General features: G+C 38.8%; 1 protein-coding gene across 5 annotated transcripts in view; it reads left to right on the forward strand.

The window, feature by feature from the left end:
- SYT1 (synaptotagmin 1) overlaps positions 1-19,181 on the forward strand; it is a 356,060-nt gene extending 336,879 nt beyond the window's left edge. For all 5 annotated transcript variants that reach the window (XM_040553936.1, XM_040553955.1, XM_040553947.1 and 2 more), the window contains 2 exons: positions 11,874-12,007; positions 16,801-19,181. In XM_040553936.1, coding sequence (XP_040409870.1) covers positions 11,874-12,007; positions 16,801-17,007 — 341 coding nt within the window. In that variant the 3' untranslated portion in view covers positions 17,008-19,181. The remainder of the gene's footprint in view (positions 1-11,873; positions 12,008-16,800) is intronic.
- Positions 19,182-23,168: the final 3,987 nt, after the last annotated feature.

A 23,168-nucleotide genomic window follows, 5' to 3' on the forward strand; every position in this document is an offset into this window, starting at 1 on the left:
GATGTTCTCAGAAGTACTTCCATCTTTCATCTAATATTGCCATTTGTCAAGTTGTTTGGTCTCTTGTCAGCAGCAGAGCATTCGTACTGCAGATGCTGTTGGCCTTGAACGCTTGTACTATAGTCTACTTTGACAAGACAAAGGCTTGTACTATAGCCTTTAAATGCCCCATGGTGTTGTGTTTGCAACACAGAGACCTCCTTGTCTTGTACTTTCTTGTAACTTTTCTAGGTCATTGTAGAAAGGTAAATTTTTTGTTCTACCAAGGACTTCATAACTTACATAACCCTGGGCATAATCCAGATGTTACTCTTGTTTAAGTAAAAATTTGGCTTGAGTTTCAGGTCATTGCTTTTCATTATGTAGAGTCAACAGGAATGTAGTCCCCCAGCCCTTGCTCTGCAAAGGCCTGAATTCAAAATTTGACCTTCAGGCTTTTCAAATATTTTTGTTATACTGCAAAATATGTTTTCACTCAGTTGTCATTTTTTGCTAAACAGATGTAACATAGGTGAACTCAATTGAAAGTGCCTGTCAGTTTAACCTACCTAATAGCTTCTGTCGTTGAGATTTAGATGAAGATGTTGCCCTTCCCAAGGAAATTTTCTTTTGATCTGCTTTTCCTAATTGTGTTTAAATTTCATCCAAGACAAAATCAGTCTTCAGAGCAAAATTGGGAAACACCACCCGGAATAGCCCCTTTCATGCCCTTGGTAGACACAGTTCTTGCCTTGCAGTATTCCAAGAGTCTCCTTCTCACCACCAAGAAGTAAACTGTTGTCAGTTGGATTTGCTCTGGGCAGAAAAGAGGGAAGGGTTTCATGTGGTTTCTGTGTCTAAAAGGGCACAAATACATACCTGTGTCATGGGTTGCTTTAGGTTTCATATTTCAGATTGGTGTTGTATTTGTTGAGGCAGCAAATACTTTGATCCTGTGAATCACACTAAATTAGGTGCCGAAAATAGACTATAAGTTTATATAAGAAAATACGTACCAAAACCAGGCTGAAAAGACATGCAGTGTGTTGAGAAGGGGGGGGAGGAAAGAGAGCTATTTCTTTTCTCCTAGTAATTCTAAATTGATGCTTTATAGGCTAAAAGCAGGACTGCAATCATGTAGCTCTAATCTAACAGAGAAAAAAAATAATGGAAGCAAAATGAGAATTGAGCTTTATACAAATATAAATCTCTGAGGTAGAAAAAGTACTAGGAATGATTTTCAAACTGAGACTGAAAACCAGGTGCTCATGGGCTCCCCTTCTATACAAGCACTGATGAATGAAAAGTTGGAAAGTCTTGATATCCTCTTAAAATACATATCAGCTTTGATAAAGCATAACTGGTGTTGGTTTCTCAGCTGTGAAGAGTTCATACCAGCCTGCTTTGCTGGTAGTAACAGATGTTGTAAGACTTTTTTTTTTTAACTCCTTCTGTACTGCAATGTTCCCAAAGTATTAGCTCTCAATATTTCTAGTTTAATCATCTGATTCATAAAACATATCGCTTTCACATTGTCTAAGATTGAATGTTTACCTGAATGAGAAAAGCAGTTTGTAAAGTATCAGCAATATTTAAAAAATAAATTTAAAAAATCAGAATTATTTTCAGTATAATGTTTTGCATTTTTCCTATGACTCATTTGTGTGAACTGAGGCTTTCCTTATAGGTTTCTTACTCTTTACGTAGCATGCAGGTAATAGATACTGCTGCTTTGCTTTTCTATTTTTTTATCCTTTGCTTTTCCTTCCAATTCATGTAACATTATCTTCAACTGCCACCAGGATATGGAGTATGCAGTTATAACTGGGTTTGCTGCATTTGAAATTAAAAAAAAAAAAAAAACTGACGTAATTAATATCATAGTTCAGTGTTTTGTATGTGAGGCTGCCTTTATCACTGCCTTTGTTTTTTTTTGAGTATGCTGCTTCTAGCCCTCTGTGGGAGAGGATACAGATTACCCCCAAGCAGTCTGTATGAGCATTTTTACTGTAAAGACAATCAGAATTCAGTGATACAGTGCTGATGTGCAGTCAAGCCACGAAACTTTTCTGTGGCAATGCTGACATGAGGAGTCCATAACACAAAACGTAAATTCTTGCTACAATAAATTGCTAATAAACAAGCTAGAACATTTTTATTTGTTTTAATAGAGTTTCTCTGTATTTCAGTGTTGATTAATTCCTTTCAGTGAATACTGCAACTCACTTCAGTGATAGTAATATTAGAACTCTTATCTGTCCTCTATGCAATTTGAGATTAGGACTTGTTTTGCATCACAGCTACAGGGTTTGGGTTTTTAGTGTCAGCGCCTTTTTTTTTTCATGGGTTGTGGGGCGTAACCAAAAGAGGAATTTGTTTTCAGTTTGCTGGATGTACACTAAAAGTGAAGGGAAAATTTCTCAACTGTTTCCAGAGACAGAAAATTGAAATTGAAGGTTGTTCCCTAACCACTGCAGTTTCCACAATGTCTGTCCTAAGTAAGGGTATCTCAGTGCTTGGCTGTGGCAAAATATTCTTTCGGCTTATTATCTGTACTTCTTCCTGATTGGCATTAATTCCTTTCAGATCACTCCTTCTATGAGCGCAGCCTTCCACTACATGAAAGAAATTGCTTTCTTTGCTTCCTTCCAGTTATTTTCAGGTGTCTTTCCTCACCCTTGTCTCTGTCTGGCATGGTAATCATCCTCAGGACAGTCATCCCACATACTTCAGCCTGGAAGCACAGAGAAACATCGACAGACAACTAGAAATTCTTGACTAACAAAAATTTGTAAATCCCCCTGGGCTTCTTTCAATCAAGTCTCCTAAAATGTTGATAGACACCATCATCCAGTGCACAGGCAAGAAGCTATTTGCAGCAAATACCCACAGGGACAGATACTTGATATGACAGAGGCCCAAAGATGATGATTGCACAGGCAATGCAAGTGAAGGCACTCACATCAAAGAAGGGAGACCTGGCACCAGCCTTTGCTCCACTGACTTATCAATAGTAGCACTCAAAATGCAACGTTCTTCTCTGCAGAGCAGACTGAGAACCTGTTTCTTGTATCTTTTAGCCTCAAGATGTTGGAAATAAGCATTCAGATCCCTTTAGCCAACAGAGGGGTCTAAAGACCCTTAGTCGTCAATTAGCAGTTTGACCTCTTGGCTATCAGCAGAAGAGGGGTGGAGAGAAAAGACGGTTGCTTTATTCTGTAAAACAAAATAGATAAAACCAGAAAAGCCTAAGCTGGCACAGCAGGAGTAAAACATCGGCGACTTGAAAAGGTGAAGTGTAATTCCTCTCCTGAACACTTTTCCAGGCATGTTAAGGCACCTTCCTACCCAGGTGCCTGGTCTGTCCAAATTCCATCCGTTCTACCTGACACTCCTCACATGCTCGCTTTTTGTTGTTGTTTTTGTGGAGTCATTCCACCAGGCAGCATGTGTCTCCGAGAGAGGTACTATACTTCTGTCCCCCTGCCCCAAATCTTGATACCCCTCTCTGAATGACCTGGTTAGATAGGCAGCCCCGTACTGCAGGGCTTCCAGGTACTCACAAACAGTCCAGCTAGACACACCATTATACACTTGGTTCCTGTTTTTTCTGCTGAAGCATCTTACATGACCTGTTCTTTTTCCTTGTTTTTGTTTTGTTTTCCATATTATGTGCTTCTACTTCTCTCTTTCCCTCTTCTATATGTCATTATTCCTCAGTCAGTTTGTGTTCCCCCATCCTCCTCCAGTTCACTTCAGGACAGTACTCTGAATCTCTCTAAACCTCTATGTATTATCTTCTTTCCGTTATTTTCAGTACCACCAATTTAACAAATAGAAATGTAATTAATTTTTTCTCTATAGCATCAAAAGGCATTACATAAATTCAGACTCAGCAATCTGCTGGAATTCGCTGCCCGAAATATTGCCAGTTTGCTTTGGTTTCTGTCTGAATTCCTGTACTGCACAGTCTGCCTGTATCAGCAACCCCAATTAATAACATTCCACCTTTTGATGCTAACGCGTCCCTCATCTTAGTTGTTGCTGTATTCTTTCCGTCTGTATATTTTGTCATACATAATGATACATATTATAACATTTTACATATTACAGTGTGCTTTTTTTATTTATTTGTTCCCCCCCAGCATAAAGTTTTACAATGCCATGCTGATTCTATAACTAAATTCAAGCTTCATGAGCAGTCAGGCTCTCTTTTTGGTGCAAATACAGAGAGTACGGTTTAGTGCTTTGATGCTTGAAGTTTGCAATATAACATTTACAAAGTGTGGGTTAAGTTGCTTGGCTTTTGCACCAGGGTATATGTGTTTACACACAGCCAAAACTTAAGGTGCATTTTCCTTGGTTCAACCCACAGTGGCTTTCTAAAACTATTTGTTTTGCCTATGTGCAGCTATGTTGAAATGATCTGCTTGGATGCAAGAGAGACAGATCAACTGCCCTTTGCTCTGGCAGTAAACTTAATCATAAGCTCATAAGCACTAATTTGTGCTGTTTTTAAATAAGAGTTTTGGCTTTCTTTTTTTTTTCAGTTCTATGCTACTTTCCCCATCTGGCGTTGTAACATTTGTTGTTATGTCCAGTTGGAAGCACTAGGGGTGGAATTACAGATTCATCTGCTTGCTGAATAGCCCTTAGGCCACTGTGAATGTTTCTTTCTTCTGTCAGCTCTATGTGTTCTGCAATCTCAGTTTGGGATTCTCAGATGAGGGAATTACTGGTCTGCTGTCAGTTTTACAACACCTCCGCCCTCCCATTGCTCTATGGTTCTCTGAATTCAGCATTTCAATAACAACTTGATACTCATTTAACTGCACAACAGTGAAAGTTGTTATTTTGAGACTGCTTTGCTACACTCCATTTAACTTTTTTCATATTGCGGGGGGCTATTGTTAGTTCTTACAAATACTGACCCTTTTCCCCCACTGTAAATGGTTATTGGAATCCATTATTCCTGTGAGAACCCTCCTGTTATTGAACATGTATTGCAAATGTTTCATTTATAAATTATCTAGTCTTTGAGTTTCTCTATAAAGATGCTTATGGAAATACATAATTGAAGTCATCCAACTTGACACATAATATGAGCAAAAAGGGGTCCTGAGCATGTAAGCGTGCTGATCTGGAGCAGTCCACCCATGGGGCACAGATAAAATTAACACATGCATTCTTTTTAACTAAATTGTTTACAGCTATCTGTGGCCTCTCTGACACCTGTCCAGGCTGGTTGCAATTTCTTAACTTTTTTCATGGCGCCTATGGTACTGGGTGGGTTGGGAGAATATTCCCAGTACCCAGCTGAACCCTCAGCCCACTTAACTAAACTGATTTTTAAAAAGTGTTTTGCTGGGGTCAGAACTGGCACAGATGCACCACTGGAACCTGCAGCAAATACATTTGCTACCCACTTTTCCCATGTGCATTACTGGCTACAGCTCAAGATCTGGCTGATAACACCAGTAATCTATAGCCCAGTGGGGTTATGGAAACTATGATGAGTCCCAAGTGGACACTAGCGAGACTGGACATAAGTAACAAATAAACTTTAAATAAAAATCAACATTCCTGTTTTCAGGGAAATGTTGTGGATAAATAAATAATAAAAACATAAAACTATTTTATGCCAAGATAATTGCTCTATAAGAATATTTTGCAATATTTCCCTTGGGATGTCAGCTGCTGCTTAAAAATATGTCCCACTTTTCATGTGCACATTTGTGGTGGAAGGTAGAAGACCACTAGCTTGCATCAATGAATATAAACCCTATATTTTATTCAATCTAGAAAGTACCCTAGCACTTGTACTCCTTAGTAATTGTGCCTTATATGTTTCTTCCCTAGATAACATTTTTCCCCCCCTTGGCTTTCCTTCCCATTCTGCAGCATTCCATTCATCTGAAAAAATATTGGCTTAGACAATCGAGGCACAAATCACTCTAAACTCATTATTTCAGAGACTTTAATTATCCTCATCCATACATGAATAAGCAGGAGAATAAAAAGTTAAGGCAAAATTATCCATGGCCTGAAAGCCACAGGCATCATGTGAATCATCCCTCTCGGGAGAGAAGGGTTTATAGGCCCACAGGGGAAGTAGTCCCATGATCCTTGGGAAAAATCAGCAAATCTGTGGGAACTACCAAGCAAGTTTGTCCTGCTTTGCTCTGTTCTCGGAAGCCCTGATGCTTTCTGTACGTAGCACTGCTGTGGTAACCACTGCTGCTTTTCTCCAAAGGCAGGATAAAGCATACAGATACTGCTGTCCCTTGTCAGTGTTCATCCCTGAAGAGCTGCTATAGAAAATAGAGTTGCTTGCTGCATAAAATGCTGTTTCTCCTTGCTGCCTGTTGCCATAGCCAAAAAGTAAAACAGACAAGAAAAGAAAAAGAAAAGAGAAAAGAGGAAAAAGAAAGAGAAAGAGAAAAAGAAAAAAGAAAAGAAAAAGAAAGAAAAAAGAAAAAGAAAAGAAAAAAAAGAAAAAAAAAAAAAAAAAGAAAAAGAAAAAAAAAAGAAAAAGAAAAAGAAAAAAAAATCTTTCAAGTGAGTTTGCACAAAATAGCAACAGGTTGTGGGTGTAGTACTGAATCCAGCACCCCTCCTACTCTGGTCAAAGGCACGAGCTTGGCGTTGCTCGGCTTTCTGCCCTGCTGCACTGCTGCAAGATGAGAGTGATTCCAGCTCTTTAGCATGGAACTAACGATCCACTCTGCATGTCACCTCTGGCCTAACCATGTGTTCAGAGCCATTTCTAAGGCTTCATTTCCAAATCCGATTTTCTTTACTTATTGGATCAATTTCCAAGCTCTTCAAGAATCCGTTTTGCTTCTGAAATGGAAACTCCACTATCTGCTGACACCTTTGCTCCAAATGTCAGTGATGTGTGCTTTGGCACGGGCTTGGCTTACATTTTCTTCTGATAGAGAAAAACATGTGCTAATTAGCACCCAGTTAGCCTGAACGTTTTCAAGACAAAAGTACAGCTGAAGGCAATTCTGGCACTGTATTTCTCCTCAGTTTCTACATTGTATTTGAGAACATCTTCTTTTTACAATGTTTGTCATAGAAACTTTACGCAGCTCTATCTATGACTAGTTTGTTCTGGCTCAGTTTTTTTCCTATTAATGATGTTAGGCTTCTTTGAGGCTTGTAGAGGGTTTTCTCTGGTCCAGCTGCACAGAACTCTGTGGGATTTTTTTCTTTCAACAGTTACTCTTCCCCAGCACACAGACTGGGGACTGTAATTGCACACCTAATCAAGTCCAGTGTTTTCCCTGCAGCATTTTTCAAATTTGTCAACTTTCTAGTTGCTTGCTTTTCATATTTTCGTGAGATTACAGAAGCCTTACAAATATTTATCAAAGATCAGCACCATCCTTATGTTTGCATTCAGAATAAACCACTGTAGTAAAGCCATTCCAAGTTGAGTACTTTGTTGACATTTTTCTGCTGAAGATCCATACAAGTGGAAATTTGTATGCTGAATTCAGTGCTACCTACGTGGAAAATGATTTTTCATTAACTACTGATCCCTATAACATATTTTTCATCTTAAAACCCACTGATGGGCATTCTGAGTTCCACTTTTTCCTTAGATATACTCATTAGCCATGATTTTCTTCTTTTTTGATGTAGTATTCTTCCAACTGACAAGTTTGCATCTTCTAAACCTCTGATAATTAAGAGCATCTTTCCTACAACATGATAGTGGTGAACCAGTCATTATTTTAAGTGGATTCTAATTGCGTATATGGGCATCACAGTCCACATGAATCAAGATGTCTTTGCCCAATATGACATACCATTTCATTTATCCTTTAAATAACATATTGGCATCTTACTGCAAACTTCAAGAAAACAAAGTATGTCAGCTGGTCCCCCAGTGCTCTAAAAGCTGTTCAGCTAGCCTCCCTTGAGATGTTAGTGTAAAATTTACAATGCACAAATAGTTATGAATTTTACAGCTTTTTAGTGCTCATGGATAGACCATTAATGAGGGAATAAATAGCAGAATTTTATTTAATCACACATGTTGCTTAACATGAATTATTAAGCAAGGCACACACAGCCATTCTGTCCCCTTTAGCAGAGGAACATCTGTAGTGCCCTGGATGCAATATACCTTCTTCCAGGTAGATTGGCAATGTAATGTCTTGGGGATGTAATATGGATCTAAACTCTTGTTTACTCAAAAGGAACAAAACTGTAGGAAAAAACAGAGTGATATTCATGTCTTCTAACTTGAAATTTCTGCAGTATAACTGTTTACATCAAAGTTTATGGGCTGCCTTGTATAGGTGGTGAGAAATAATATGTTGGGGTACAATCCATTTGACCAAAGACAGATATCTGCTCTGGAATGAGATAATTATCCAGAGTACATAAATAAAAATGTTTTTTTTAGTTTCATTGGGATTGAATGTAGACATTTACACAGGGTCAAAAGAATTCTGCCTTTGTGCCCGTGCTATGCACTTAGCATACAAGTTATCATTGCTAGTCTGTAATATCAGTTCTGTCATCCTTACTAGTCTCACTTGTTCAATAAGACTATTTGCATATTAAAGCATTATTCAGCATGAGTAATGGTGCCACAACTGAGGTTATGTTGCAAGTAGAGAGATGTTTCCATTTGCACTAAACCTTATCTCAGAAAAATTACCAGAGACTGGTGCTTCTCAGAGTTTCTGCTTTCTTTTGGTTATCCTTCCATGGTGGAACAGAACCTGTCTTTTTCAGAGGTTTATTTGTGAAGTTGCAGGAAAGTCTGTGCTTAGGTATCAGTTTGTCTGTGTAGGTTACAAACAAATAGATTACTGGAAAGTTAATGGATTTAGGGCTAATGTGGTGGGGTATGGGAGGAGAGTGTAACTGAAGGTAGTGCAGTGCTGGAGAGGAGTCAGATATTAGATGTAGAAGAATAAAGAGAGAAGAGAACTAGGTAAGACCAGGATACTTCAAGAAACAGAAAGTAGATGTGCAATCTAATGAGGATAAACTCAGTTAAAATCTCCACTGGCCCATTTGTATACTTGAGCTGGACACCTCATTCTGATTTACTCTGTTTTTGTATATAGTTATATACATATATTAGTTATACATATATACATATATTAGTTATATATATATATTATATAGTTTTGAGTATAGTTATTTAATACTTTCCCCTAAAACTAGAAAAGAAGGAACATGGTTTCAGTTAGGTGAGTTTTTTAATTTGTATTTGGTTTGGCTTGACAATTTCACCCTATGTAGAGAAAATTTGAAGCTATTATATCACATGGTATGTACATGCATGCTATGTACCCTTCTGTGCTCCATTTGGGACCTCTGCCACTGACAGCTGCACTACGGGGGCAACCTGGTACCACTTGAATCTTTCCCACTGAAAAATTGGCATTTGTCTGAGCCTAACTCAAATCCCTGGACAGACAAACATAAGGAACTGATTAGAACATGAAAAAGAAACCACAAAACCTATCTTCTTTGCTTTCCTGGCCATGAGTTATCCAAGATCAAATTTTGCTATAAAAACAGCAGAAAGATAGAACATCTGTTAAAGTCAATAGAAGCAATTATTTAAAGTGAAGGTACATGTAGTCCCCAAATATTCACTTGCACTTGAATTCTAGGTTTAAAACGTTTCTTTCCAAAATATGGAATGTTTATCTAGATAGCAATGTATTTGTGTTGCTATATAAATCATTGCTATAGAGTTCCTTATAGGCATATGAATAATCATCAAATCTGTGTATATTTTCTGTGTACAAACATAGGTCAATAAATGATTTTCTTATATTGACTACATTTATTTTAATAGAATTCTTCATTTCTAATCCCCTTAATAATAATGTATTACTGAACTGTTTAGCCTCCCAGCCCAGCCTAGTTACTCAAATTATATTTTAACAGCATTATATCTAATTTCCATATCATAACACACTACCACTGGCTCCTTGACTACTGAAATTTCTTACTATATATTGTTATAACTAAAACATCATTTGTGCATGTCAAAACAATTGTGCAGTCAGCATAGAGCCTCAGCAAAAGTAATCAGGTAGATGAGCTTTTCTCAAGAATCAGCTAATGTTGAAGGAATCCAGGTCTGCCAGCTTTCCACCTTCAAAACATGGTATGCCATGGTGTTGAACCCAGTATTTAAAAAAAATATAATTCTGTTGTCTTTTTGCTAGCATTTCTGCTGTTCACATTTCTGCTCTGCCTTTATTCATACATTGTGCAGTCAAAAGGAACTCTTGCAATTCCCTATGTAGCCTAGAGCATAAAACTACCCAGATTTAATTTGTATTTGAACTCGTGTCATTTGAGGGAGAAGGAATCTTAACCCTCTGTGATAGAGAGCTCATCACAAACACTGAGAAGCTATTTCAGCTGTATCGGGAGCCTCATTCTATTTCTAAGCTAGAATTTGTATAATTTCTTCTCACAGCCTTTGGATCTTATTATACCCTTGTCAGCTGACTTGAAGAGTCCACTACCAAAATTATATTCCCTTCAGTGGTAGTGTAGACTGAGATAAAGTCACTCCAGTAACTTAACTGTCCTGAACTCCTCGGTCTTCCACAGTAAGGCACATTTTTAACAGCAGAATGCAATTACTCTCCTCAGATACTCCAAGCATGAACTTCACTGGAGGGTCATAAAGCATGGTTTGCTCATAGTAGTAATATTTAATTTCAGTGTTCATTCGTGGTTCTTCTGTGCCCCATCCTTTTCTCAGGGGAAGCCCTTTCCTGTGATAGCTTGCAGTCAGGTTCTCTTAGTATTTGCGACACTTGACTTGTGGTTGATGGGTGTTTTGTACAGCTCCTACCAACTCACTAGAGGGATGGCTTGCCTCAATTCCATCATAGTTCAGCTGCCTAAAGACAAAGGGGTGCATACCCAAATTTTGGTGACTGTACCATATAGGATGTTGAAAAGGATGAGCATAAGACTCTTCAAATGGTGCTTTATGGTAGGCCTAAACAAAAACACAAACTCAGTGAAGGTATTGCTAATTAACACCGCCATGGAAGAACTGCAAGTTCATTCTCTAAATGGCTCTTGTAACAGATTAAAGACTGATAGCGCTGTTTTTTTAAGCAGGCAAAATTTCCATTGAAAGTATAACCACTGAGATATCACTTGATGGCAGTAACTTCAATGAGTTTTGCTTGTGCGAGGAATACCTGATTAGGTACTAAATCATTCCTGTTACTTAGCCACCAGAAGTCATACAAAATAACAATAGGATTTGAGTAGGGAGCAGCAAAACTGATCCATAATTTATGCTGATATGGCCTGAACCTTACTCCGGCTGCATGCAGCGCAAAGATAGAGGAGTAGTATTGGTGGGGCAAAGTCCCTGCCTCATGCCCTGGCCGTGTGCTCTGCACAGCTCCCCGGAGAGCTTGGGACAGGAAAACCCACAAAACATCACAAGGGAGTGAGGGGAGGAGTAGCCAGCCCCTAGCCCCGCACACACCCTGCCTGTATTCAGCAATGCTCAGAGCTCCGTGGGAAACCCTCCTCACAGCACTAAGGCACATTGCTAAGACGTGTCAGCAGTTAGTAATAATGTTTCAGTAAAAACGTTTCCAGGACAATTAATGAACTGCAGAACAAAGTTAGGTGGGAATTTACTCTTCCCTTGCGCTGGTAAGCAGAAAGTGCAATAAATATTTTGCACCTTTTCCATTGGGAACACTTTGCAATTGTATAGGAGTTTTTCTACAGTGGAAACTAAGACTGTTAAATTGCAAATTGCTTGTTGCTATTTTTTTTTCATCAAGTCTGAAATTTGTGGGATTAAAATCTGTAGAAAGTGCACTGAACTACCTTTCTTACATCTACTTCTTCTCTTGATTACTTAGATCCCTATGTGAAAATCCATCTGATGCAGAATGGTAAGAGGCTGAAGAAGAAGAAGACCACAATTAAAAAGAATACTCTGAATCCCTACTACAATGAGTCTTTCAGCTTTGAAGTACCATTCGAGCAAATTCAGGTAATGTCAAACAGTGTTTTGTCTTCTCTCTGCATTCCATTTCTCAGCCCTTATAAATATTTAACAGGACTCGTGTTAATTATCACGTGTGCATGCCTTCATTAGCACCTAGGTGCCAGCACTGTGCTACATTAGATGAGTGTGACTGCTTCAAGAGGGAAATGATAAAATGCACAGTATTTATGAAGCTTTGATTCATCAGTGAGAAATGGATAACTGACATTTTATGTTAACAGAAATGGATTCTGAAAAAAAAAAATCCACAGGGAAACAGCAAAAGAATGTGCCTGCAAAAAATATATAGGGATAGAAGAAAAGGCATATAGAGTAATTTCCTCCAAATTATTTCAAATAATGCATCAATATCATTGATCATATTTGTGTCCCCTGCATTTTTAGGACCTGTTTGTTGAAAGCACTGTAGCATCGCTCTTTAGTAAAATACACTTTGTAATCATATTTTTTTCCAGTTACCCACCAAACGATTAGAACTTTTTCAGTGGTTCCTACATCTCTTGGAAAATAGAGATTTGAGAATCTCAGGGGTCAGTTTGGTTCAGTCAGGTTCAGGGATCAGTCAGGATCTGGTTTCTTGTCAGCTCGGTGGAGCTCTAGTAGTTCTCTGGGTGCTGTTCCCAAGGATTTCAGTGTTTAAAACTAGGAGGCTCAGAAGCCAGCACACTGAGCTGGAGGTTGCCTACACTAGCAGTGTCATCTGTTTTCAGGGACTCAGATGCCTACCTTTGAGCTACTGGAAGTCAAGTCATCTCCCACTCATGAGAGAGAGATTTAACTTCTCAAGCTAAATAACGTTTTCTCACAAGAGAGATGGTCTTCTTAGCCATCTCAGGAGACATATGGAAAATCTGCACTGAGTTCAGTCCCCTCCCTAAGTGAATTTGAACCTTGATCTGCAATGTCTTAAGCAAGTTTTTGTCACCTGAGACTATGGCTTGTTTTGGGAGTGCAACACTCATTATTTTTTCATAAATAGCTAAGTATATGATTGACCACAGAGCATCAGTTCATCTGTTTGTTGGGGGGATCACTTGGAAAGGGCAAGACTGATCTTGGATCTGATCTCTGAAATGTAAGCCACGTAATGATAAGTTGGTACAGGCCACCTCCATTTTTGTTAAGTCTTACCCGCTAGCGTTAAGCTGTTTTTGTTCTTTTGCTCACTTGTTAGAGTGTTCATTGTCAGGGAAAGATGCAGTGGTTTAAATAACCTCAAAAGAGAAGAGAATTGCATGGTGGCATCCCACCCTCCCAGAGGGAACCTGGGACCATGCAGATGTTAAGCAAAATAATTTTTTCTGGATGGAGCTCAATATGGAAAGTCTACTTTCAGGGGCCCAGGTTGAATGACAATAATTAAAACAGTCTGGGAATACATGCTTTTGTGGGCTTTAAAAGAGGTCTAGGTACAAGCTATGTGCCTTGCTACATGAGGATTTAAATGGCATCAGTTAACACTGATGCCATTTAAATCCTCATGTAGCAAGACAACGACAGCCAACAGACATTTTCAGGGAAAACTGCAATGCAAATAGGGACATGCAGCCTCCTCTTGATTAGATGAGAGCCTGGTAAGGGTTTTAAGAATCTATATCTTGGGTTCTGATAGCAGTTGTACTGGAGAGAAGTCCAGCAGCTAGGACCTACACTTCAACAAAAGCTGTGTGCTTGCCTTTTATTGACTTGGTACTGACAAAAGTAATAAAGCTAGACAAGATGAGGCACTGGGACTTGGATGCATGACTGTCCCTTTCAGGAGTTTCTTCATACCCCACAGCATGTACAGATGTCTATGGACTCCAGGAATCAAAAGTGGGAAATCCACTGGAGCCTAATTCCCACTGATTTTAATGAAAGCTGGTCATTGTGCCTGTGAAAAATCTCATAACAAGCACTGAAGAGCCAGAGGCAAAAAAGATCAATCACATCGAGCCTCTCTGGAATGTCTTGATTTCTGAATAGGGACAGGACTGGGGAACCTGAATAGATACCTCCAAGTTATCAGATATGTGCTTTGGCATGATTACATTCTGTGGGTACTTGGCCATTTTGCTTTCTGATCCTGTCAGTTTTGTAAGGTGGACATAGACCTTTCATAAAGTATTGTAGTTTAGCTGTCTAAAATTTTGCTGCTTTTTTGATAAGTATGTGAGAATAATTATGGGTATTTTCTTCAACATGTAGCCTCAATTTAAAATCTGTAATTATGGACTTTGGTCATATGTTGATGTATTTTGTAATTAGTTATAAAAGAATATATTTGCAAATGATTTCAATATAGTTACTGTAGCAATTTCATCATTAGAAAAACACATTTTGAATGCTATTTAGACTTACTATGGTAAGAATTATTTTGGGTAATTCATGTAAAAGTCATTAAGAGACTTTCAAGACAATTAAAAAATAATGGTTATAAGTTTTGTGATCATCGGAGGGCAAAGAAAGAGCTGATGGAGGGAAAGCAGCTCAATAGCAGAACATCTATGTAATTTAAAATGGGCCAAACAATTTAATAGCAAATATGGACTTTGACTCTTAAGTGAAATAAGTGTGTGAGAAAGTGGGATCTTGAAAGACAATGTGAGAATACCACTGGGACTTCAAACCCTGTTGTTAACAGGGAAATCAAGCACGTGTTTCACCACTTTTGAGACAGACCACATCTGTATGTAGCAAAGTCTACAGGCACTTTTACTCCAAAGAATGCCTAATCATGCCAAGGAAACTACTAATCCAAATGTGTATTAGCAGAGGTAGTGCTTTCTACTAGCACCTGTTGTTTTTTTGCAGTGCAGCTGTTCCTTTAATATAAGTACAAAAGCACAGAGATGCTTACATTTCTCTGTAGGTTTAAGTCAGAGACCATGAAGTGAAAATCATCCCAGCGTTAACCATCTGAGCTAGCTGTTCTTGCATCTTTATAGATCAAAAAAAAAAAAAAAGTGTCTTTTGTTTACAATGCTCACTGTTGCGTTATGATTTACAAAAAAAAAAAAAACCAATAGGAACTCGCTCCCAAGCTTCTAGGTACAGCAGGCAACTTTTTATACTGTAAAATGATACTCATGTCTACTTTTTATATCTGTGATTGTACCATGCATCTAAAACATAAATGTCCATTTGGGGAGGTACCATCAACATTAAAGTGAGTATATTGCAAACAGCAACACTGAAACATCATTTTGGCATCTAGAAATACTTGCTTCAGGATATTGTCATATATCATGAGTGCTCTGGGTAGAGAGAGTCTTGAGTTTGATGTACACTTTTGTCATCAGCAACCATATAAATACTTTAGTGCCTGTTGGAATCATCTCTTTCTCTGGATCAGAGAACTGCAGAATCTTGTAAGTGAATGGACTCTATAAAATAGACCTCATGAGTCTGGTCTTGCAGGTATGCTTAAGCATCAGTTACTTTTAAAAGATAAATCCTATTACAAGCAAAAAAATTAATCATGCTAGTAAGAAATCTAGATTGTACACATATTTAAATTTTAAAAATTTATGCTTGAGAATAAAAGATTTTTCTGGAAGAAATGTGTTTCTGTGCATTTCTGCCTCCAGTTCAGAAAGCTCACATTGGCATAAGGAGCTGTGTGTTTATCATGGGATGGAAAGAAGTCAGGAAAAGAATTGTATGTTCATCTTTAAAAGAAAGTCCCCGAGGAGAAGCATTTATAGTTAAGTAAAATCAGCCCAAGGCTGTTTAACGTTTTAGATGCTGTTGAGGAAGAACACCACTCCACTGAAGGAGTAGTTGTTTGTGCTGCTTCGACAAATATTAATGGCCTAATGGAGAGGAATGCATGTGTGTGCACGCAAATGCATACGCAAATGCCTGGCTTGAACACCACCTCTCAATGTGCCCAGTCCAAGTGAACAAAAAATGGTCTCTGAGCTCCGACAGATGGGCTCCCACAGATTTTGTGGGCAGTCTAACCCTGTTTGCCAGAGGTTACCATTCCTGCAGCAGAAGTGGCACCCCTGCACCCATTGGCTCAGCCATAGGCCAGACTTTACTGTGCCTGGCAGCACCACTATGTCAGAGCCCTCAGACACAGCAGCTTGTCCTTCTTTCCAGCTCCCCTCAGTAAACAGCCTATTTTCCTGACTCCTTTTATAATGTATATATACTATACACAGTATATACACATACTTATGATTGTGCACGCACACAGATACGTACTTATCTATATAGCAACTGTAAGGGCTATCTTTTGAATTTCCCTGGAAGCATGCTAGCATGCTAGATAGATGGGACACAATTGTTTAGAAGTATAAAGGCAAAAAACAGAATATAGTACAACAGTGAAAACAATAACTTGGGGCAAAGCCATTTCTGAATTGTAAGTGCTAAGTTTTACTTACTTACTTAAACAATAATGATGTGTTAAATTGAGCTACTTTTGAATTAGCTTAGCTTAAGACTTTTAGCTCTACAGATTTCTAGCAGCCTGATTCCTCAATAACAACAACAACAGAATCTATACATTGTTAATCTGTTAAAGGAGAAATGCAACCTCGATTCCCATGTGAAGCTCTTTGATGCAAGGGTGTGAATTTCAAGTTAATGTGTAGGTTATGAACCTAAATACATTTGGAAGGCTGACAAGAAGCAAAGACAAGAGTTTGAATTTGCTTATGGCTAGGGGAACATGCACTTGCCCGCTTCTCATCCATGGAGTCTCAATTGTTTGTGTCCATGCCAAGATTCATCCCTGCCTGCCTGCCCCTTCCTGTCATGCTCACTGGTCTTTCTCTGTCTCCTTGTAGAAAGTGCAAATTGTTGTGACTGTTTTGGACTATGACAAGATTGGCAAGAACGATGCCATCGGGAAAGTCTTTGTGGGCTACAACAGCACTGGAGCGGAGCTGCGGCATTGGTCAGACATGTTGGCCAACCCCAGGCGGCCCATTGCACAGTGGCACACCTTGCAGCCTGAGGAGGAGGTAGATGCCATGCTGGCAGTCAAGAAGTAAATTAAATTAAATTACATTAAATTATGAAGAAGAAGAAGCCTTTCTGCATTTGCCCACATAGTGCTCTTTAGCCAGTATCTGTAAATACCTCAGTAATATGGGTCCTTTCATTTCCAGCCATGTGTTCCTGACACAGATCAGTTGTACTTTTAAATTCCTGTTTTAATTTGCACAACTTTAAATGTAGAGAGCCTTCTAATGGCGTTTCATTTCACCACTGCCCCCCCCAGATCTACTCTTCTTTTAAGCAATATGATGTGTAGATAGAGCATGACAGAAATTATTTATTGTATCACACAGTTGTATATATACACCAGTATGCTGAGAATTTATTTCTAGTTTGTGTATTTGTATGTTGTAAGCGTTCCTAATCTGTGTATATCTAGATGTTTTTAATAAGATGTTCTATTTTAAATTATGTAAATTGACTGAGATATAGAGAGAGCTGATAATATATTATAGGGTAACTATTGTATCGTCTGCATTCCAGAAAAAAATTCCAACTTGTAAGGCACTAGTAGTGTTACACTAACATCTTAAAGGACAACTTAAATCTGAGCTTTCAACTGGACCATTCTAATAACACACTATGCGTAATCTTGGAGGGGCTCATCCAATTTGGTAGACTTCTTTCACGGGCAACTTAGCATGATCTGAGCAGTTCCATGGCTGACCTCAAGGAGATGTAGCCAGAAGCCAGGATATAATTTTTTTGTATATATTCCAAAGCAAACACATAACAGACTGAAATGGCTTTTGATTGAAAGTGAGGAAGCAGTTCCATAGGAGGCAATGATTTCATCTAACATACAAAGTAAGAACATTGCAGAGGTTGTGCAGAGAGGGGGAAAGGGGAGGGGGGAGATGCAGCGGTCATGAAATGCTGCCATGAAAACAAGAGTAGCTCTCCGTTATCACCTTTATACAAAATTTGCATACTGTGAATTCCATCCACGATTTCACATTATAATGAGTTTGCACATAGACTTTGTAACAAAATATTTATTATACTAACTCAGATTAGAAGGAATGCAGAATATTTTTTAGACACAGCCGTGTGAGTTTATTATACAAAATAGTTTCATGGTAAACAGACAGTATTGTAATCCCATCAGAAGATGACAAAATTTAGCCATAGTTCTAAATGCACTTCAAAGTAAGCCAAAAGAGAACAGCTAGTGACCTTTTATATACTATTTATACTTAAGTTTTAATTTGTCCTTTAAAAAAAAGTGAAAACAAAGAACAAGTTCTAGAAAACTGAAGCAACCTCTTCTGTATACTAGATGCTCGTTTCAGGAGGAGTTTTAAATGTTTCAATGTTATTATGTAGTAAATGGCACTATTATGAAGCTATTAGTCATTCCATAAGAGTCTTGAAAGACTGCTCTGTGTATCACTGTGACTGCCGTGTGTGCTTAGAAATGTAGTTTTCTCAGTGGATAGCAATCAATTTATTCCGTAGTGATATTGTAATAATACTGCCATTCCCTTCTACTGCACTGCCGAAGGAATGCATAGCACAAGCAGTTCTAGTTATTACGGACCAATTTAGAACTGGAGAGCTATGCAGGGGACAAGGAGGCTATATTGAATGGGTTGACCACGCAGCATTTTGTCAAGCCCTGTGCAATATTCCACATTTCCAACCTCCTTCTCCCTCGCCCCCTGCCGCTTTACTGTAGATAATCATCTTACAGCTAGCCAGCATGTCATCTCAGCTTGTACCATCTCATCAAGTCAGTTAGGGCATCACTTCTATCTCATGTACCGTCCTTTGAGGCCTCTTGCTTATCTTTCCAAGCTGTGAATATATTTATAATGTTTTGAGAAGTTCATTATTTTCAGTCATGCAAACTACCCCAGAAATGCGGAAATGCTATACCTTTTGGAGGGAGGCATGAGACATTAATCAGTGATGTTCTTCTCAATTGTATCTAAAAGAAATTATTGTAAAAAAAAAAAAAAAAGAAAAAAAATGAATGTAATCAGGGAACTGTGTGCTGAAAACGAAATTCTTCACCCTCCCTCAAGACTCTGCTTCTGAGAGAGGTGTGACAGTCTGAGAGGTCAGTGCAGTGACAGCCAAGCTCCAACATTTTCAGTGCATGCGGAGGGTAAGAGAAGCAGCAAAGAAGTGGGAGGAGAGTAAAATCTGGATCTCTCCCCACCTCCAAAAGTAAGAATAGCAAGACCTATTTTCTTTCTTTTTTACATGAAACATGGAAAAAACACAAGTGAGACATTTTCTGATAGAAACAGGCGCATACATGCAAAGCATCAAGCTGGAATACTTAAAAATCTTGATCTTGAGGACCAAACCTCACCAAAGAGGAGAACTAGACAGTCAGCTTTCCAGTGTAACAGCAGATACTCAGCTTCATGGTCTCCAGCTTTCAGTTGTTCATTCAAGATAGCTGCAGGTTCAAACTGCCAGAACTGATTCATTGTGTTAAGGTATTCTTAATGCTTTCTCTTCCTACACTGCCAGACTGAATGTCACCGTAGAATTGGTTTGTAAGGTACTATGATTCTCAGAGACTGAACCTGCTATATGACCAAGATGACATTTTCATCCTCAAAGAAGCCACATGTACCTTTCTGACAAAGCTGTGTGAAGTATTAGAATCTGATGCTGTAGAAAGATCCTAGTTGCCTTTGTGTATATTTACTGCCTGCTTGAGTGTTTCTCTGTGTGGGTTTTCTCTGTATCTTGTAGAAATGTTTGGGGTGTTTTATCCTGCCATATCGCTCGTGGCCCGCGAGCTGACAACTTTAGCCGTATTTTACCTTCATTTTTGATGAGGTGGTTTATATTTTGTTTCACTTTGTGTAGTGACTTCCCACAGTAGAGTTTTCCAATTGTCGTTAAAATAACATACATATTACACAGATATTCAATAAAAATGTTTTATTTCCTGTTGATGTTTCAGTGTTTCTCTTTTGATCTAAAATTTTAGAAAGACATTTCACTCTTGGACCTTAGTACAATCATTAACTTGGAAGTATAGTAAGTGCAGTGGCACAGCGCCTTTAGAGGGGCTGTGAAAGCTGCTTTCCCCTGCATGGCCCAGCCAGCAGTTCTCCAGGAGGTGAATTCTCTGTCTCTATTGTAGATGAAAGCCTACTACCTGTTTTCCCCAAGAAGTCTGATTATTTGCAACCAAAACATCATTTCCTATCAAAACATAGACTACCTTCTATACCATGACCAGAACTCCAAGTAGTTACCTCTGCAGTAAGTACTCCTCCAGCCAGTTGTGATTAGAGAGTTGTTTGTTTGGAGAAAGATGGTATGTTTTAAATTACATCCAAAAGCTACTTCTAATGCTGACCTTAAATCATGTCTCTTGTAGACTAAAGATCAGTAAATAAGAGATAAAAACGTTACATGGGAAAAAAAAAAAAAGATATGTGAAGAAGTGAATCCACGGATGAAAAGTAATTGAAAAGCACTGTGTTAAAAAACAGCTGAAGTTCCTGAGCCTACCAAGAGAAACAGTTCAAAAACAAACAAAAAATCTGTAGCCCTGTTTGTTTTATGTAACATGCAACATTTTCCACAGCAATCCCCTCTACCTTTGCCTTTTCCTCCACCTCAGAAGAAGTATTATCATTCCTGTCAGGAACCACACTGTGGTAATTACTGATATGCATCATTTTAACCATACTTTATCTGCCATTGCCTGCATCAGGCCTTACTAAGAGCTGGAGCTCATTGCAGGCATTTTCAGAGTTGACCCTTTTCCCTATTCCCACTGCTCAGAAATTGCTCTTTTCTCCCAGATGTTCGTTTTTTTTTCAGTCTAGAGTCAGTGAGCACCAGACAGACCCATGCCACTTTGGTCATCAGCGAGTGAGAGCAGGCCGACATCTTCTGGTGGGCCTGATGGGTTTGCCAGCGGTACTCTTCCAGATTGTCAATGACTGGGGTCATCGTCTGTGGCTTGTCTGCCGTGAGACGCTGCCTGTTGGTCTGCAGGAGCGAGGTAATGCTCTTGTAGTGCAGTGCAGTTCCCCAGAGATACAGGCAGGTACCATGTTATGGAGGTATGAGATGCTGCTGCTCCTTTCCTCGACATAAGCTGTTGCATCCTCAGACCAAGCATGTACTTCCCTAAGAGCATCACTTTGCTTAAGAGCAGACTGAAATCTATGAAAGTCGATAAAAATACTTTTGATCCAGGCTCTATATCTAACACCCATTTTGGATGATCTTGAGAATACCAAAACACTTTGTCAATCAAAAACAGTTCTTCCAACAGGGCTAATCAGTTAAAGCCAGTTATTACAACTAATGTAAGGAAAAATGCTTCATATAATAGCTGTTATACTAAGTGAGAAACGCAGCAAAAATTACCAATTTTATTCAGCTCATTTAACCCCTAATCAACTGTCAAGAAAAACATTCTTCCCAACTGACAGATTGTTACCAAAGCAAAGGATCTACATCTCTCGATCTCTTTTCACATCATGAGTCAATGAAAGTTAATTGCCTGTTAGTTATGCAAAGCAAGAATTAGAACATTATATTTTCTGATTAAACTAACACTCAATGCCCTTATTTATTTATGCATTAGCATTTTCACTCCAGGATTCCAGTTCAGTTTCTTCTATACGTACTGTCCTGCTTTTCAGAACATACATAGAATCATCGAATCATTAAGGTGGAAACGACCTCCAAGATCATCTGGTCCAACTATCCCCCTACCACCAATGTCACCCACTAAACCATGTCCCTAAGCACCATGTCCAACCTTTTCTTAAACACCCCCAGGGACGGTGACTCCACCACTTCCCTGGGCAACCCATTCCAATGCTTGACCACTCTTTCTGAGAAGAAATGTCTCCTTGTTTCCAACCCGAACCTCCACTGGTGCAACTTGAGGCCATTCCCTCTAGTCCTATCACTAGTTATCTGCGAGAAGAGACCGACCCCCACGTCTACCACAGTCATGTCCAGCCCCTATTTTCAGTGTCAGTTCAGACACTGTTGTTCATCCAGGTGTTAAAGAAAGCATGGAATATATTTTTCTATATATACCACAAGAACTTTACCCTATCTTAGTTGCATTTACCTTATATGCAGTAAATCCTTCTATGCTCAATAGAGAAAATACTTGTAATATTGCACCAAAAAGTAGTATTTGAAAAACTAGTCCAGAGAAGAATTTAACTTTCTGTGGTACCTTGTGAATGATACCTACAGCAGTATTTTCAGACACAAGAGCCACACTGAGAGGTTTATTTCAAGGTTTGACTGCATTCAACATAAAAAAGAAATTTCTGTAAAGAAGAGAATGACCTAGACATCCTTAATGGAGGTTATGAAGAGGCCAAATAGGCTGAGGAAATGAAGACAGTTCTTCAGGCTTTTGGGGTGAAGGAGGGGGCAGGTCTTTTTGTTCTAGACATGCACTGCACAATAACATACCAAGATTCTGAACAATCATTTAGAAAAAAAATAAAAAATAAAATACTTCATCTTCTGACAGAATCAGACTTACCAGTTTGATGGCTGACATTTAATTTCTGTCAACCATTTCATATCTTTGTATACTCTTTTATTACTTACAACAAGGAAAGCTCTGTAGGCAATGCACTGATGTTATACACCAAACACAGCCAACATCAGTTTTTCTCAAAAATAGAAGACTGGTGCACAAGAGCAGCAAAATATTCTCTGATCTGCTGCTATTCGTGATTATCCCACAAACCTGTAAAAACCTCCCAGATTTTGTTTGTATTCTCCCAGAGTCCAGGGACAGTTCTCTCCTTGCACTTAATTGTATTTGTACCTTAGAAGATTTCATGACTCTTCCTAAGAAGCAGAAGCACCCACTAAAAGGTTGTTCCAAAACACTGGCACGAATCTGTCATTGAAGAATTCCAGGTTGGGCTTAGGCTATATCTGTCTGCTCCCTTGGACCATTCATCACAAAGAGGAGGATCGCTGGCTGTAAATCCCGATTGAAAGCCTGGCAGGTTGTAGCCTGGAATGTAATGCTGAAGTCAATTCTCTTGCGCTTAGTAAGAAACATTATCATCCACTCATTCTGATGAACTCTGAGGCTCAGTATCTTGCATCCTGCACAAGACGCATTTCTTCTTCATGAAACTAGCAATATTATTAAACTTTTTTTTTTTGAGATATTTTCTGT

This window comes from Cygnus olor, chromosome 1 (genome assembly GCF_009769625.2).
Source record: "Cygnus olor isolate bCygOlo1 chromosome 1, bCygOlo1.pri.v2, whole genome shotgun sequence".
In the NCBI taxonomy this organism is placed as follows: domain Eukaryota; kingdom Metazoa; phylum Chordata; class Aves; order Anseriformes; family Anatidae; genus Cygnus; species Cygnus olor.